The sequence below is a fragment of the Podarcis tiliguerta genome, assembly GCF_965153285.1.
Source record: "Podarcis tiliguerta genome assembly, chromosome: 9".
Taxonomy (NCBI): Eukaryota; Metazoa; Chordata; class Lepidosauria; order Squamata; family Lacertidae; genus Podarcis; species Podarcis tiliguerta.
In genome coordinates, this window is record NC_139542.1 from 52020384 (window position 1) to 52037244 (window position 16861).

General features: G+C 44.7%; 1 protein-coding gene across 1 annotated transcript in view; it reads right to left on the minus strand.

The window, feature by feature from the left end:
* The window catches only part of USP46 (ubiquitin specific peptidase 46), a 34855-nt gene that overhangs the window by 14716 nt on the left and 3278 nt on the right, over positions 1-16861 (minus strand). Inside the window, exons 2-4 of the mRNA XM_083458412.1 lie at positions 7058-7138; positions 4132-4345; positions 2367-2596 (exon numbers count right to left, since the gene is read on the minus strand). Coding sequence (XP_083314538.1) covers positions 2367-2596; positions 4132-4345; positions 7058-7138 — 525 coding nt within the window. The remainder of the gene's footprint in view (positions 1-2366; positions 2597-4131; positions 4346-7057; positions 7139-16861) is intronic.

Consider the following 16861-nt stretch of genomic DNA (forward strand, 5'->3'; position numbering starts at 1 on the left):
CTCAGGCTCCACCTAAGAGGCCCAGATCCACCCAAAGCCCAACTCTCATGTGAACCTCCCTGCCTCCTCGATCACACATTCTGTTTCTCACCCTATTTCTAAGATATGAATAAGAGTGAAGACTTCACAGGGATGCCGCAACAGTGAATATAAAAAAGGCCGCAACGGCCTTTGACTTGCACACTGTTACATAAATGGTCCTAATATGCCCTCATCAGAAAGTTGAAGCACAAAACGGCATGATACAATATTAGCGGTGCAATTATAAGAGATTGTCTTCATCTAATCCACTAATGACCAAACTGTTTTCCAGGGCACACTAGTGTGCGACGACAGGCCCGCTACTGATCGAGGAAAAAATTAATTAATTCCATCATTAGGGGCTCCGGGGAATCTGAACTACTCTCTCAAAGTACCTACTCAACGCCTTACTGCATGAGTCACTGATTCAGCAGGACTTTAGCCTAGTCGAATAATTCTGGCTTGCTATCTGAGGAAGGCACAAAAAGGGCAGGACTTGAGGGCAAACGTTCAAGGACCACTCCACAGAATGAGCAGGGCGGGCCAGCAAACATCGCAGTGCCGGCTTACTGTATTTTGAAGTAATGCGCATTACCATCTACAAGATTATCTAAGCCAAGACAATTAAGTCTAAAATTATCTAACCGAACTACTGCCTCTGGGATACAGAAGGGTGCCTTCCATTGTGGAATGCAAGGGGGCAGATGTGGGGTTCCCTCCCATGTAGCTTCATCTACCTTCAGAGCACACCCTGGGCTCTGTGTGCGCCCAAGTCTGCCTTTCCCTTGGGAGGCACATCTAGCACAGTGGCTGTCACAGAGGTGGGTTCTTTCGAGCTCTGGTAAGTCTTTCCCAGGGTCAAGCTTGTTGTGCTGGAACTCTGCATTTAGAGTGTCCAACCGCAGCTCTCTTCACACACCCCAACTTGGATTAGGGCTGCAATGCTGGGGAAATGGGTCTAATCCTTCCCCCCCCCCACCCTGCAGCACAGCCTTGATCCAGACGGCCCCCCACCAAATTTCCATTAGTGACAGAAACCTGGAGCCTTAACAATTTGTGTGATGAGGTAATCTGGATTGGTGCATTAGCGTTAGACCATGGTTTGCCAAGGGACGCAGGTGGCGCTGTGGGTTAAACCACAGAGCCTAGGACTTGCCGATCAGAAGGTCGGCGGTTCGAATCCCTGTGATGGGGTGAGCCCCCGTTGCTCGGTCCCTGCTCCTGCCAACCTAGCACTTCGAAAGCACATCAAAGTGCAAGTAGATAAATAGGTACCACTCTGGTGGGAAGGTAAACGGTGTTTCCGTGCGCTGCTCTGGTTCGCCAGAAGCGGCTTGGTCATGCTGGCCACATGACCCGGAAGCTGTATGCTGGCTCCCTTGGCCAATAAAGCGAGATGAGCTCCACAACCCCAGAGTCGGTCACGACTGGACCTAATGGTCAGGGGTCGCTTTACCCTTTACCTATGGTTTGCCAAACTTGAGTCTCCAGCTGATTTTGGACTACAATTCCCATCATCCTGATAGCTAGGGATGATGGGAGTTGTGGTCCAAAAACAGCTGGAGAGCCAAGTTTGGGAAACCCTGATTAGACCCTCTCCTCACCACAATGCAATCCTGTTCAGTTCTCATCCCCATGGGAAGAAAATTGTGTTGGGAACTCCAAACACACTAGAGTACCAACCTAAGAACATAGATTGGCCTATGCCAACTGAGGTTTAAGAGTGATGTGTGCCTCCAATTCAGTTTCAGAAAAAAAGGGGATATCAGAAGTTTGGAGAAGGGTAACCTCATTCTTATTTTGCCACAAGTAATTCCTGGAGCTGCTCCAAACTCAAATTATCCCTCAGTGAAAACATGTACACATTTACAATACCTTAAGATGCAATATGTCACATGTGGGGCTCTCTTATGGGGAAGGACCAAAGCTTACATGTAGATCATCTGCTCTGTATGCAGAAGTCCCAGGATCAAATCCTGACACCCCCAGTTAGAGCTGGGAAAGATTCCTGACTGAAATCCTGCACAACCACTGCCATTCAGTGCAGACAATATTGAACTAGATGGTCTGACTCAGTATTATTCAGCTTCCCATATTTGCATGCAAAGAGACAAGGTTGGGGAATAATTTGTCCTTGTCTAAGGAAGATTCAACACGGTGGGGGGGGGGCGATTAACCAAAGTTATCAAAAGCCCCAAATAAATATACATAGACAATAGCTGCTTTACTCCATAGAAACACTCATATTTCTTGAACGGCTTCATAAAGCGACATATTTAGCTCTACAAGCTGCTATAAAGTAATCTAACTATTATCAGGAAAACACCAACAAGCCCAGTGCTTACAGTTTCACAGTTCAAGCATCTCGTTTCGTTAGTCAGCGTTCCCTGAAAAATCTCATGCACCCAAGTGAGTTCTTGCTTGTTGTTCTCTTCCGCTTCGTTCATGTTGCCGTTCTTCAGTTTGCCATTTTGCTTTTCCTGCTTCTTCTCCTCTTGCAGAATGTCAGCGACGGTATTCAGTAAGTAGTTTAAAAACTCATGGGCGTCTTGTTGCATGTAGTTGTCAAAGAGATCTGTAAAAAAAACAGGAGGGAGGCATATATTTTCACGGCTTCTGGCGTTGTGGCTAGTCAGGGTTCAGCGCTGTGGGGCAGCTGTCAAGGGCCTATACCTTAGGAGAGCCCACCAGCACTGACCTCCAACCATGGGGGAGGGCCCCACGGAAGGTTTGGGTCATTGTGGGTGATCCTCCCCACTCTGTGCCATGCTAATATCTGCAGTGGCAGGAACAGCACCTCCTCCCCACAGCCTGAGAGGACAGTCAGCACAGGGCTGCCTTCACTTGCTTGCCCATGTGTGGTCTATGCAGCCACCAGGGCATCTGATTGCTCACCTGTCATTTCCCTTGGTGGTTATTTCTGCCTCTGCCCCCTCACTCACCTTCTGGTGTGACAGGGAGAATCTGGGCCCAGCAAGACTGCCCAGAGAGAGCACACAAGCAAGCAAGGAGGAACCCTTGAAGGAGTAGCCACCTCACCCTCTGAATTGCATCTCCCCCTCTTTCACTGAGCAGTGTAGCAAGGAAGATTGTAGTTTCTAATACTGAATTTACAAAAAAGGTTTGAAAACCTAAATAGCAAGTTTTAAACAAAGCTCAATTTGAAGAAAGCAAAGCACCATAATAAAGGGTTAAGGACTCAACTGTGAAAATTCTAGTGCTGCTTTTACAAAAAGGTTTAAAAACCTAAGTGGCACAAATTCAAAGAAAGGAATACAAGAGAAAACTTTTTGGTAAATTCAGTATTAGAAACTGTACTTTTGAGTCCTCAATCCTTTATCACTGCACTTTGCTTTATCTAGGTCGATCTAGGTATCCCAGAATTTTTGGGATTCTACCCGTTTGAATTTTGGTCATTTAAAGTTTATGATTTTTCTATTTCCTTCTGAGGAAACTGAATAGTTCAGTGAAATGAGGTTTGCAGCCGGCATCCCATTCTATTTTAGGTTTTTCTAATTCTTTCCTTAAGCTTTTTGATTTTTATTATTTAGTTGATTTCCACAAGATAATATTTATAGTCGATTACTTCTCATTTCAGGGATTTTCACGGTATTTCATTTGTTTTGTACAATTCCTTGGTTTTCAAACAGCTTCGTTCTCGAACGTTTTGGCTCCCGGACATCGCAAACCCGGAAGTGACTGTTCTAGTTTGCAAACTATTTTTGGAAGCCAAACATCCGATGGGGCTTCCAACTGACTGCAGGAGCTTCCTGCAGCCAATCAGAAGCCGCACTTTGGTTTCCAAAGGCTTTAAAAGTCTAACGGACTTCCAGAATGGATTCTGTTGGACTTCCAAGGTATGACTGTTCTAACTTCTGCCTCTGTCCTCAACAGGGAAGGACTGGGCCTCACGGGGGCTGTGAGTGTTTCTACTCCCTTCTCTGGCCTCTGTCTCGAGGCCACGCAGAGGACTGGACAGCAGAACTGACCAGAAAGCATAGACATATCTGAGAGGACACCCACTCCTCCCTCCTCTCCTCTCTCGGCAGCCTTCCAGAATGGTTTGGGATCAGGGCCGTAGTCTGAAAGGATGTGCGAGTCTATACTTGCCATTCTCCTTTCGTAACCTCGAGATGAACTTTTTGGGTGGAATCACTCCAACTTTCTTCTTCTGCGTGGCAATACTGTGGAAAAGGTCCGCAAGGCAAGTCAGGAGGTTTTCCTTCTTTTTCTGCTGGGCCTTGTAGGACAGCACATTTTCCCGAAAGGGCCGGCAGAAATACAGGGCTTGCAGGACGGAGTTGCAGTAGCACGTGTTTCCAAACTGCAAAATAAAAGTGGGGACGGGAGAGAGCGGACCATGAAGTGCAGCTTAGTGCAACACCCAATATCCTATCTCCCTTGCCTCGGTAGAAGAGGAGAAATCTATAACTGTAGATTGAATGTAGGTCAACGGGTCTGTATGTGGAGCTTCAAAGTATTATTCTTTAGCTAGGAATAAAAATTACGTAATGCTAAAACAGGTTTCTTCAGTTTTGTTCTGGTGTTAGGCGTAACATGGTTTTAAAAACAGTAGGCCCCTTTAGACTTGGTGCTTTTTTGTGAGTTCACAGTAAGTCCGCAACTTATGCAGAAGTTACACTCTGTGGGTTGTGCCTAAAGCCAAAATCATGTATAGTCAAAACCTATTAGGTTCGATGACAGGCGGGACTGCCAAACTCAATTTTCCTGGAATGTTGTTGTTGTTGTTAGAATATAAAAAATACGATAAAACATCAAACATTAAAAACTTCCCTAAACAGGGCTGCCTTCAGATGTCTTCTAAAAGTCAGATAGTTGTTGTTTTCCTTGACATCTGAAGGGAGGGCGTTCCACAGGGCAGCAGGCGCCACTACCGAGAAGGCCCTCTCCCTGGTTCCGTGTAACCTCACTTCTCGCAGGGAGGGAACCGCCAGAAGGCCCTCGGAGCATCCTTTCTGCTATCACCATCATCATTATTATTATTAGCCATGCACGTAAAACTGAACATGCACAAGTTAAATGCATGTAAGCTGCAGGCTTTCTGTATTCTGCAACACACAATTGATGTAGTAATAGTGCATTAGTGCCAGGTTTTTACTGGACCATCCACACATCATTCTGCTTCATAGCTGTTTCGCAATGCTCTTTCAGTATTACTGTATTACTGGATTTCACTATATTTCATTATAGCACAACGGGACACCCACCACCTCTCTTGTAACACTTGTGGAATAAAATGTTACAGGGTTTCAGCTGGAGGCTACAGGACACGCACTGACTGGAAATGAAGTGGCACGTCCATTCCAATGTTTTTCCAGGTGCAAACAGCATTGAAAGCACCATTGCATAAAACTGTTCCATTTCCATCACGAGCATAAATAAAGGAATAATAAAAGGCACACCTGGAGGGGCCCAGTGTTACTATTCTAGAAGTTCCCAAAATTGGTATTCAAAGCACTCATCAAAATAAATTTTGTCTGTGACCCAGAGAGCCCTTTACCATTCATGACCTACACCTGAATATATATATGTATTTTAAAAACCTATTATGATAAGGCATAAATGCATGCTTCACATGCAGAACTCGCTTCCTTCTTCAAAACAGGGTGGCTGGACCTTTACAAATTCTATTTTACTTAAAGTATGGTCAACATGGTAAAAGTGGGCTAGTTCGGATGATGTACTGGCTCAACACACAGAGAGGCACATGTAGTTTCTCCTTCCTGCGCACCTGGCATACTATCCATACCTGTGCGCTTGGGGGCAGATCATCTGATCAGTGACCACAAATCAGGGGGAATCACGTGAAAGAATGTCCCAATCTATTGTATACAGAACATGTGGATGCACCTGCCCACACCTGTGTCCTATCCTGACCTCAAGCAGAAGCCCACAGGCCAGAATATAGTCCACAACACAGTGTAGAGTTACTGACCACTGGAAAACTTCAAGTGAGCAACTTACTTTCAGCAAGTGTAAAGCTGGATGGAGGGCTTTTATCCTTCTTGGGAAATATTACACTTTGCATGTTCTGCCCGTTCCTGGTAATATAGAAGGCCTTAAAGAGACAGGCATTTTACCTGGAGTGAGCACTCCACCCCAACCCCAAGTTCACTGTCTGCCAGATATGGGAGTGGAGGTCTTTGGGGTCAAGGGCACCAGTTCCTCAGAAGGATTAGGCTTAGTGGTTGCTATCTCCAGAAATCCCAGGGGTCCCTGGCTGACAGGCTCTGGCTGAGACCAAACTCTGGTATCAGGGTGTGGGCTGGTATGTTATCTGTACTGCTGCTCAGGGTAAGATGCATGATAACAACCAAACTGCATTTGATTGATAGGATTTATAAACTGCCCTTCCTCTCTAAGGAGCCCAAAGCAGCAAACACACCCACATTTTTTTTAAAAAAAAAACATTCCAAAAGCAGTTAAAACATTCTAAAATTACAAATAAATACAAATTTTCATCTAGTGATGTCAGGGGCGCCAGGAAAAGTATTCTGCAGCCACCAAATGCCTAGGTTAGCAAGAAGGTTTCAGATTCCTCCTGAAAGCTAATAATGATGCAGACAGTTGCACCTCACTAAGGAGGGCATCCCACAAATGGGGAACCACCACTGAAAAGGCCCTGTCACAGGTCACCACCACCACCAACCAGGCAGCCCCAGGCATGGAGAATGTACCATTCACACCAGGCTGCACCCAGGTTGCCTTTAGACCTGCTGAATTGGTCAATGTGGTCCAACAGCACTCCTCTTATGCTCTTCTCCTGATGTTCTACCAGTGCTGCAGAAGCTACATATTCTCTCAACCTACCCTCCCATAACCCTTTCCACTGCTGTGGGGCAACATGGAAGTCTAACCCAGCAGGTGGGGGTGGAGGGAGGTGTAGCAAAATGGAGGAGCTAGAGGTGTAGCAAAATGGAGGACACATCTCCACCTCTAGACAGTACTCCGAGGCGCAACAGGGCAAGTCATAAAATACGTTTCCGGAAACTGACACTGCAGCAGTAATACTTACATTGACCAGTCCAAAGTAGTGTTCATTGATTGGAAATTGCTCTGGCCCAATGTCTTTTTCCAGAGCAGAGGCATTGGTGCCCTAGGGAAAAGGAAACAGCCAGTTATTTTAGTTCCAGGTTAAAATATGGCACAAGTCTGAGAAATATCCTAAAAAGTTTGGTCACTTCCTGCTGCCCTCCCCCAAAGCTGTGCCAAATGGATTGTCTGAAGTGTTTTAGACATTTCCGAATACTTACGGCCCAAGCGCTGCTCAGCCAATGACATGAGGTTGCCATGAACTCTGTGAAAACCCAACATCCCATTGAAAATGCTTGTTAAGAGAAAAGGGCTGTTATCCAGCATGCCAAGAAGCATAAGCAAGCCCCATTGATTTTAAATTGGAAACAGAGCACAGGATCCATTCTTTCCAACACATGACATGGGAATGGATTGCCAAAGAAATCTCTCACTCCACATCCATTAACCTGTCATCATCTGGTTCCCAGACGGAGCAATATACAAAAATAAACAGACCCTCCCCAGGGCTTTTTCGATGTTATTTGATTTTATCCATTTCTGCAATCTAATCTAACATTTCCTTATCAGCCCTTCTATTTGCCTGATTTGCAGAGGTTGGGAGAGAGGAACCAGAGCAATGTTTTCCCTCTCGCTTGGATGAATGCAGGCGACTCTGATTTTCCCCCAGCAAAATAAATGCTTTCAGAGAGCTGGAACGGCTGAATGGAAATCAGAAGAGATAATTGCGGAGAGCTTGTAGGCTTGAAATGTAAATCAACTTGCTTGCAGTTGGCAGCTAGTAATAAAAGTCACAAGCATTTGGGTTTGGTTCTTTTTTAAAGTTTCATGTGCCGGAACACTTTCCCTATTTTTGAACCTTAGGCTGCAGATGTTTTTGCATATCCCGTCCGAGCCGTTCCCACTGAAAACAAAGGGCTGTATTGAATTTCGTCAGGCACACAGAACACCTCAGTTCCCCAAGACACCTGAGCCTTTCTTGAAGAGGGCAAAGGAAAGACAGACAATGCATTGTGGGTGACTCCAGTTGCCCAGGGGCTGAGCTACTATGAATCTGTATTTCAAATTATATCATTTGCATCCCAGGGAGGATCAGGTGAAAGGGTTTTTTTTTTTTTTATCCAACCCATCCATCATGCTGCCATCAGCCCTGAAAAAGGAAAAGCATTCCCAGAGTCCAGTGGCATAGCGTGGGGGGTGCAGGGGGGCCCGGCCGCACCAGGCGCAACATCTGGGGGGGGCGCGCTCGCACTCGCAGCTCTCTGCCCCTACCTGGCTCACTCACTCTCTCTCACTGCAGTGCTGGCTGTGCGAATCCGATCCGAGCCGCCGGGTCACCGCCCACTGTGGGGGGGGGGTGCGAGGCGTGCGGTGCGGTGCCGAGAGAGAGCAAGGGACTATCTGGGGGAGGGACAGTGCAGGAGGGGGCGCAAATTACTTGCCTTGCCCCAGGTGCTGACAACCCACGCTACGCCACTGCCAGAGTCCAGTTGACCTAACTTTCCATTGCTGCAAGGTGTACCAGGATTACTGATTTTGAAAGTGTTTATCTATGACCCAAAACTACGGGAGGGAAGAGATTAAATCGCCTTCCCTAAACACACCATGGTCAGGCAACCTGGCAGCTTAAAGAATAAAGGACATGCGTATAGAATGCTTATACCCATTTAGAATTACATGTAGCTTGGTCTCTATACATAGGGAAGGTCCTGAAGACTTCAGAAGGAGAAATCCGTAGCTCAGGTGCGGAGCAACAAAAATTGTATTTGTCATTTTGCAGCAGCTATACTGGCTTCTTGTTATTTCCTGCACCAAATTTATGGTGTTGTTGGTACCCTATGAAGTTCTTTGTGATCTAGATTCCTGTGTCCCTTACCAAGTGTCTATCAGCACTGGAAATGTTTCTTTTTATGCAAAAGGGCCTGAAAGTATAGGATGCTTTGTGCACAGGCCTTGCGGCTGCTTTGTGTATGACTGGTTTCACTAGCCTGTAAACCATCTGACAGATTTATGTCTTAAAATAAACCATTTCACAGAGACCCTCTTCTCTCACTGATGTCATTTGCTAACTTGCTAAATACAAAGATGTAGGTCAGGTCCTTTTCTCCCACTTTTGTGATCTCTCTTACAATTGTGAGTGGCTGCTTTTCTTCCCCTGCAGCTACTTGTCATTCTATTCCCTTGTTGAGGTTTACATTGTCAGTTTCTATTTGCAAAGTTTTCATATTCTCTTTCTCTCTGTGTGTCTCTCTGTCTCTCTCTAACACACACACACACAAGTTTGTGTACACATGCCTACACTCATTCTCCAGCAGCTTATTCATTAGTCATGTGTTTTCAAAATTTCTCTCTTTGGCTGATTGACATCCAATGGGCTTTTAAAATAGGTTGGGGAGGGGGTTATTGGGTTGTTTTTGTTTTTATTATGTACTTTACAGTGGTACCTCGGGTTACATATGCTTCAGGTTACAGACTCCGCTAACCCAGAAATACTGCTTCAGGGTAAGAACTTTGCTTCAGGATGAGAACAGAAATCATGCTCTGGTGGTGCGGCGGCAGCAGGAGGCCCCATTAGCTAAAGTGGTGCTTCAGGTTAAGAACAGTTTCAGGTTAAGAACGGACCTCTGGAACGAATTAAGTACTTAACCTGAGGTACCACTGTATTATGTAATTTTTTAATATTGTGTTTTTATGTTGTAACTGCCCTGAGACTTGCAGGGCAGGGCAGTATACAAATTTAATAAATAATAATAATAATTGCAGTGTAGATGTATTGTGCAAGGAATCAATTCTTTTCCCCTCCTCTACTGCTTCTGAACAGGCTTGCGATTTCCAGACCTATAGACTGCACCTATAACTCTGTCCTTGGTGCTCAAGTACGTACTGTAGTCCACCCATTCAGTTTCTTTTTCTACAAAAACTAGCATCCTGCTTGCTGCCAAACATGGGATGTTTGAGCAGCTGCTAAGATCTGCCACTGTCAGCCCTATAACTGCAAAATTCTAAAAGTTTGAGGTGTACTTGCCAGGCTTTTTATACATCCAAAAATCAGGCCATACACTTTTCAAAGATACGGTTTTAATAATAATAATAATAATAATAATAATAATGCCCAGAAGTATACAACACAGAATCACAATCATTGGAGGGATTTATTCAAGTCACAGATTCTCATTGCAGGGATTGACAAGCATTGGAAACAAATTGGCATCTCAAGTTGCTATAATGTGTGCGACAGCATCAGGAGCTATTATGACATGTTGAAATTTTGCACCAAACTCAAAACAGATAATTTTAGCTATTGTTCAGAATCCCAGGGAGGAATGAAGTGTGGGAAGAAAAGCCAGATTACTGCAGGTGGGGAAGATTATATATGGCAGCAATCACTCTCTTTCCTTTTCTCTCTCCCTCTCTCTCTTTCTCTCCCTCTGCAGCTGAACTGCAGCAACCGCTTAACTTAAAGAGTCTGAAGCTGCTGAACTGGAAGATTATGAGTGATGCAGAGAAATGTGCTGCAGAGGATTTGGGGGGGAAAGTGACAACACATCACAAGAACATCAGAAAATCCCTGCGGGATCGTAGAATTGCAGAGTTGGACGGGACCCCGAGGGTAATCTAGTCCAACCCCAAAAAGCACATTGAGTCCAGAATCCCACAGTGGCCAACAGGGCAATAGCTCTCTCCCACTGTTGCTCCCATCAGCTGTTATCCAGTGGCGTGCAGCCTCCAAACTCAAAGGTTTCATATAACTATCATGTAGGGCCAACCCTACCATTAGGCAGAATAAGGTGGCTGCCTCAGGTGGCAGATTCTGGAAGGCAGAGGACAGTGATAGGATTTTGGAAGGCAGAACAGGCCTGCCCTTTGTCCCCTAAGCTCACCTACCATCTTCAGGTGCAGTGGAAGACACTGGCGCATTGCTTTTATCAAACTTAGACTGTATGCACACCATACATTTAAAATGCTCCCCACCCACAAAAAAACTTCCTAGGAACTGTAATTTAAGGGTGCTAGGAATTACAGATCTCTGAGGGGTGAACTACAGTTTCCAGGATAAATGGATGGTGTCTACACGTTGTCTCTCGAGACAGATGGATGCCAACAGCACATCCTAAAATTCAATTCTCAGACTGATCAGTTTCTGCACATAGAACAAGCAGGGACAGAACCCTGTCCTCCACTTCAGGCATCACCAACATGCAAGGGATCACCGTTGCCATCATGACTAGAAACCATGGAAAGAGATTCCACAATTGCCACCCAACTGCTTATTGGTTTTCCTTCTAGAAATTTTGCAGACAAATCTTATGTGAGTTTGGACTAACCTACACCGGTCAATTAAAACATTAAAATGTGTTATAAAAGTGTGACACCAGAGGATGCTGTAGAGAAATTGCATTGAGAGTTATATTATGTGGGGGGTTTCAGCATTGTTGCCTTTCAAATCAGTGCATATCCTTTGAGAATGTGAACAAACACATCACGCACAGGAAATCTATTGCTCCAGCTGCTGCCCCACATATCACTGATATTGTTTTGGAAAGTCGGGGCTAGCTCCGTCTACCTGGCGAAACCAGAATACTTGTCACAAGAAGCAAGTCCTTAGTGGATGGAGTCCCACAACCAACAACCACAAGACAAGCAAAACCAGGGCACTGGAAAAGGGAGCAGCTAGCAACACAGCAAGATATAAATAGAGGAACAGCGCCTATGAAAGAGTGAAACTCAGCAAGGAGCACCGAAGGACCACAGATAAAAGGAGGGACCAGAGCTCCCATCAGGCTGTGAGATGGAAGTGACACATGTTGAAATCCTCCTTCTACATAACAAACCCCTCTGCCAAAACCAGTCACTGTTCTTCTAGCATTCTCAAGGAGCCCATATAAATGGAACTACACCAAACGCACAAAAGTAAAATTGAACTTTGCCACACCCTCAATGTGGCCAATTTCCATAGCATGCTGGTCAGAGCTCTAGCATGCTAACTCTTCCTCAAGCTGGAAACATTTTCATGGAGTTATCACTTGACCTAGCCACAGGATTCAAAGATATCAATAGAAAATACAAGTAAGTTTGCTGCCTCGAGTATTTCTGAAACTGGCACCAAACACCAGGTCTGGCTGCTGTATTTGGGAGAGGCCTATCTTCGTCCTTTTTCTTTTCCCAACTATTTCAAAATCTGGACTCCCAAAGAATTTAAATGGCTCAGGCCTTCCCTGCCTCCTTTATCCAGTTGGTGACATCTTGGTGCATGCAATGAGACCAGAGGCCTCTCCAAATATTGTGCACATCTTAGCCTGACTCTCCCTACTTTCCAATTAGTGCAACACTGCGAGTTCTATGTGATGTTGGGTTTCCTAGTTGGTGGATAAATTGACACGTCCCTGGGTCACAGGAGGAACAATTTTTTCTTTCTTTCTTTTTTTAGCCTTTCAGCTTTGTATTTTAAAAAATCCGCAAAGCCCTCACGACCTTGCCATCTCCTTTTGTAATGATCTATCTAGTTCTGAGCCCAGGCATAAAATGCTGTTGCTTTGACTCAGGATGCAGGTCTAGGCTTTAAAGTGGCATTTCTGAGCTGTGTGTTTGTGTGTTGGCACTTTCTCTGGGAAAACCCATATTTTACTGCTGAATCAGAGCAAACAACAACCAGGTTTTCTGTGAATTGCCTTTTGCTGTGATTCAGCAGTAAAACACAGGTTTTCCCAGAGACAACAAAACTGCTCAGGCACAAAGCTCTCACAGACCTGGGCCTGGAAAGCATGGTGCAAAAGAAAGTCTGGATGAGTCCCAATATCCTTGACATGAAGGATCCTTTCTTTTTGGTGGGGGCAGACCTCCTTTCTACTTAATATGCTGGAAAATAGATTTATTTATTTATTTACTTGTCGGAATTACAAGCTTCATCCTTATATCCCCACAAGAGTCCGAATAAATTCTGCCATTTCAGGAGTGGTTTAAATGCTCTCCATCATGAGGATTCGCTCTTGTAAAAATGATCATCTTCCAGCAACCATTGGTAACAAAACAAGGAACCTTCTGGTTGCTCTGACAAACCAAATTCGATATGTCTAATTCCCCAGCGTTAATTCTCAATTTACAGTATTCATTTCAGGTGCACATGATAACATAATGTTTCCAAGTGAAACAAAACAAAAATCAATAGAAGAGTCCAGGATTCTTTCCTCCCAGTCAAAACAAGACGCACCTAGTTTTTGGAGGAGGAAAACAAGAAAAAAAATATTCTGAATCTCAGAAGCCAGAACAGCAAGAGGGATCGCTGCACAGTGAAAGCAGCAATCCCTCTTGCTGTTCTGGCTTCTGTGATAGCTGCGCAGCCTGCATTCACTCCATAAGATGCACACACATTTCCCCTTACTTTTTAGAAGGGAAAAAGTGAGTCTTATAGAGCAAAAAATACGGTAGCCTTGCAAGTGACCCCAGGAAGGTCAAGACCCCACAGGCTGAGAGATGCTTTACGCTATAGGAAGTCTCCAAGTCCAGCACTGATGAACGGTGCATATGACATCATCATCAAGGGACATGCAGGCTCACCGCAAGGAGGGAAGATAGTGACTCTATCTAGCTGCTCTTGCAAGAACCTGAAAATAAGGGGGGATATAAACTAAAACAGAAAGATGTTCTGAGGAATGGCTTCAGATATTGTACTTGGGTACTTCCTTTTATTCTTAACATTTTTATTTATTAAATTTCTATACCGTCCTTCCTCCAACAATCGCAGGGTGGTTTGCAATATACAAACACAAAAATACAAAACATAGGAACAAAAACAGTACACTCCAGTTTCAAATGCCGCAGTCAAAGCCAATTTCTCCACCTCTCCTTAAATACAAGTTAATGAAGCAAACATTTTGACTAAAGATTTTGCAGCCCTAAACCAGCAATCAAAAGCCCCAGCAGTCAGATTTGGCTCCCAGCATTATTTTTGTTTTTTATGCAATTTTATTTTAATTTTTATCCCAGGGATGGAGAAAACACAGATCCTTGGGACTTTCTCCAGGCCACAAATCCTCTTGAACCAAGCCCTGCACCAGCCTTCCTTGACTGCTTCTGCCTGTCTGGAATATGTCCTTGAACTCTGAGAAATCCTATTGCTTGTCTGGATGAGGGCAGTGAGGGATGTGGCGTACTGTACAAATATAAAAGCCATTGCTCTGCCCCATTTAGTCTCTGTTCCAACTCATCAAAGCCCATTGTTCTGTTGCGACACACGCAGAGCAGTGGCAAAGCCTTCTCTCATGTCTGGGATGTTGTTGCTGTTGTTGTTGTTTTGCTTTGTTTGTGGCAGGGGGGCAGTAGAGCCATGGAGCTTTTTGTAATTGAGGCTGAAAGTGAGGATGGGGGACAAGAGCTTCCATGGGACCCAAACAGGCCTGATTTTTTCTTTGCCCCCAACAAAGAAATCCCAAGAATGTTTTTGCACTGTGAGGAATTTCTCTGTGCCCCCCTACTGTTTCAAGGCGGCTTCCTACCGCTTCAAAGGAAGAAAGGAGTCTCTGTTATTGCTCTTCCAACTACAGAATCATCAAACGGCACATGAAGGGAAGCAAAAAATACCCACCCATGTTATGCTGACTGCCTTTTCACTAACACAGAAAAGAATGGTTAAATGGAGGGAATCATTAGAACATGTAATCCTCCACACGCATTTTACAGCTCTAGGAAGGTTGCACTGTGGACATTTGCTGAACATGCAGATGCGCTCATGGGCGTAGCCGTGGGGGGTGCAGGGGGCAGCTGCCCCCTCCAGTTCAAGTAAAACAATAGAAATACTTAACTCACTGGCGAATCATGTGGGATCTCCCCCCCCCCCCCCGCAAAACAAAAGTCCTGCCTCCTCCAACAAAAGTCCTGGCTACACCCAGGGATAGGCCGTAAAACATACACAAAACCCATTTCAAGACTAGGTACTGGATAAAAAGCTTGCATCTCCCCAAGCAGTTTCCCACACACTTCAGTAGACAGAGCCCCTGCTCAGAATTGTAGAGTTGGAAGGGGCCACGTGGATTCAACCCACATTGCTATGTGAAAAGCTAAAGGTAAAGGGTCCCCTGAGCGTTAAGTCCAGTCGTGGATGACTCTGGGGTTGCGGCGCTCATCTCGCTCTATAGGCTGAGGGAGCCGGCATTTGTCCACAGACAGCTTCCGGGTCATGTGGCCAGCATGACTAAGCCACTTTTGGCAAACCAGAGCAACACACAGAAACGCCGTTTACCTTCCCACCAGAGCGGTATCTATTTATCTACTTGCAGTTTGATGTGCTTTTGTACTGCTAGGTTGGCAAGAGCTGGGACTAAGCAACGGGAGCTCACCCCGTCGCGGGGATTCAAACCGCTAACCTTCTGATTGTGAAGCTCTAGGCTCTGTGGTTTAGATCACAGCACCAATTACTGTTGTTGTGAAGATCACTTTGCTTACCTACGGCTTTACACAGAATTATCACAAACTGCATATTATTATTTTTTGCCATTTGGACACACAAGTTTACAAATTTTCTCTCTATATATATATACATATACATACTCTATACATATACTCTATACATACTCTCTATATACTCTATACATGTATGGAATTACCCTTTTAAGGGCGAGCTTGTTGATGTTTATTGCTATTTTAATTTTATTGTATTTTCATATGCTGTAATCCACCCTGGAACCTTCAGATGAAAGGAGGGTAATATAATAAAATGTCAACAATAAGACATACACACACACACACCACCAGTCAACTGAGTATAACACTTCATGTATCTGGTAATGCAGACTCTAGCTAGTACATGAAAAGTAATGCCCTAATAAATATGTTACAATGAAATCCTATATAGGTATATAGGATTTCAGCTTTAGGAATTAAGTCTTGGAGGTGCTGCAAGCCTCTGTTGTTGAAAGGTAGATTTTGGCCACTAAGGAGAAGGGCAGAACGTTTATTATCGTCGTTCTATTTCCCAAATCACATTTTTTTGGTATATGTTTATGCAACCATGAGTCACTTAATTGTCAAAATAAGAAAGTAAATTGGTCCTTCTAGGCAAGTGGTGTGTGTATGTGTGTGTGTGTGTGTGTGTGCTGTGCGAGTCTCAGAACCTGTCCTACTACTGCATCTTGAGTATCTTCCAAATTAAAGGCAAGGAAACCAGACCAGCTTACTGCTTAACAGCACACACAAGTTCTGTCACAAAAGGAAGAAAGCAAAGCAGAAATGAAATACAGGCTGCTCCAAGGCCCACATTTTCAGAACCCCTTTGGACTTCAATGAGCAAGCAATGAAGGAATCAGCTTGAGGACTCAGGTCTTACACTTCCTGTTATAAGCATGTGTTCTGACCACAAGGCTGGTCCATCATCATATTTTGTGATGTGCTCTCATATTATATTATTATTATATATACCAAAGATCCCATGGCAGTTCACGGCAAAAAAATACAGAATAAAACCATAAAGTATATAATAAGTACAAGAACAAAACCAGCCCATAACAACCCCCAGCATATTTTAAAGGCCATAGACTGTTCATCAGCCAAAGGCCTGGTTGAAGAGGAACATTTTTGCCTGGTGCCTAAAGATGTATAAACATTAGGGACACGGGTGGCGCTATGGGTAAAAGCCTCAGTGCCTAGGGCTTGCCGATCGAAAGGTCAGCAGTTCGAATCCCCGCGGCGGGGTGCGCTCCCGTTGTTCGGTCCCAGCACCTGCCAACCTAGCAGTTCGAAAGCACTCCTGGGTGCAAGTAGATAAATAGCGGGAAGGTAAAGTGCGTTTCTGTGT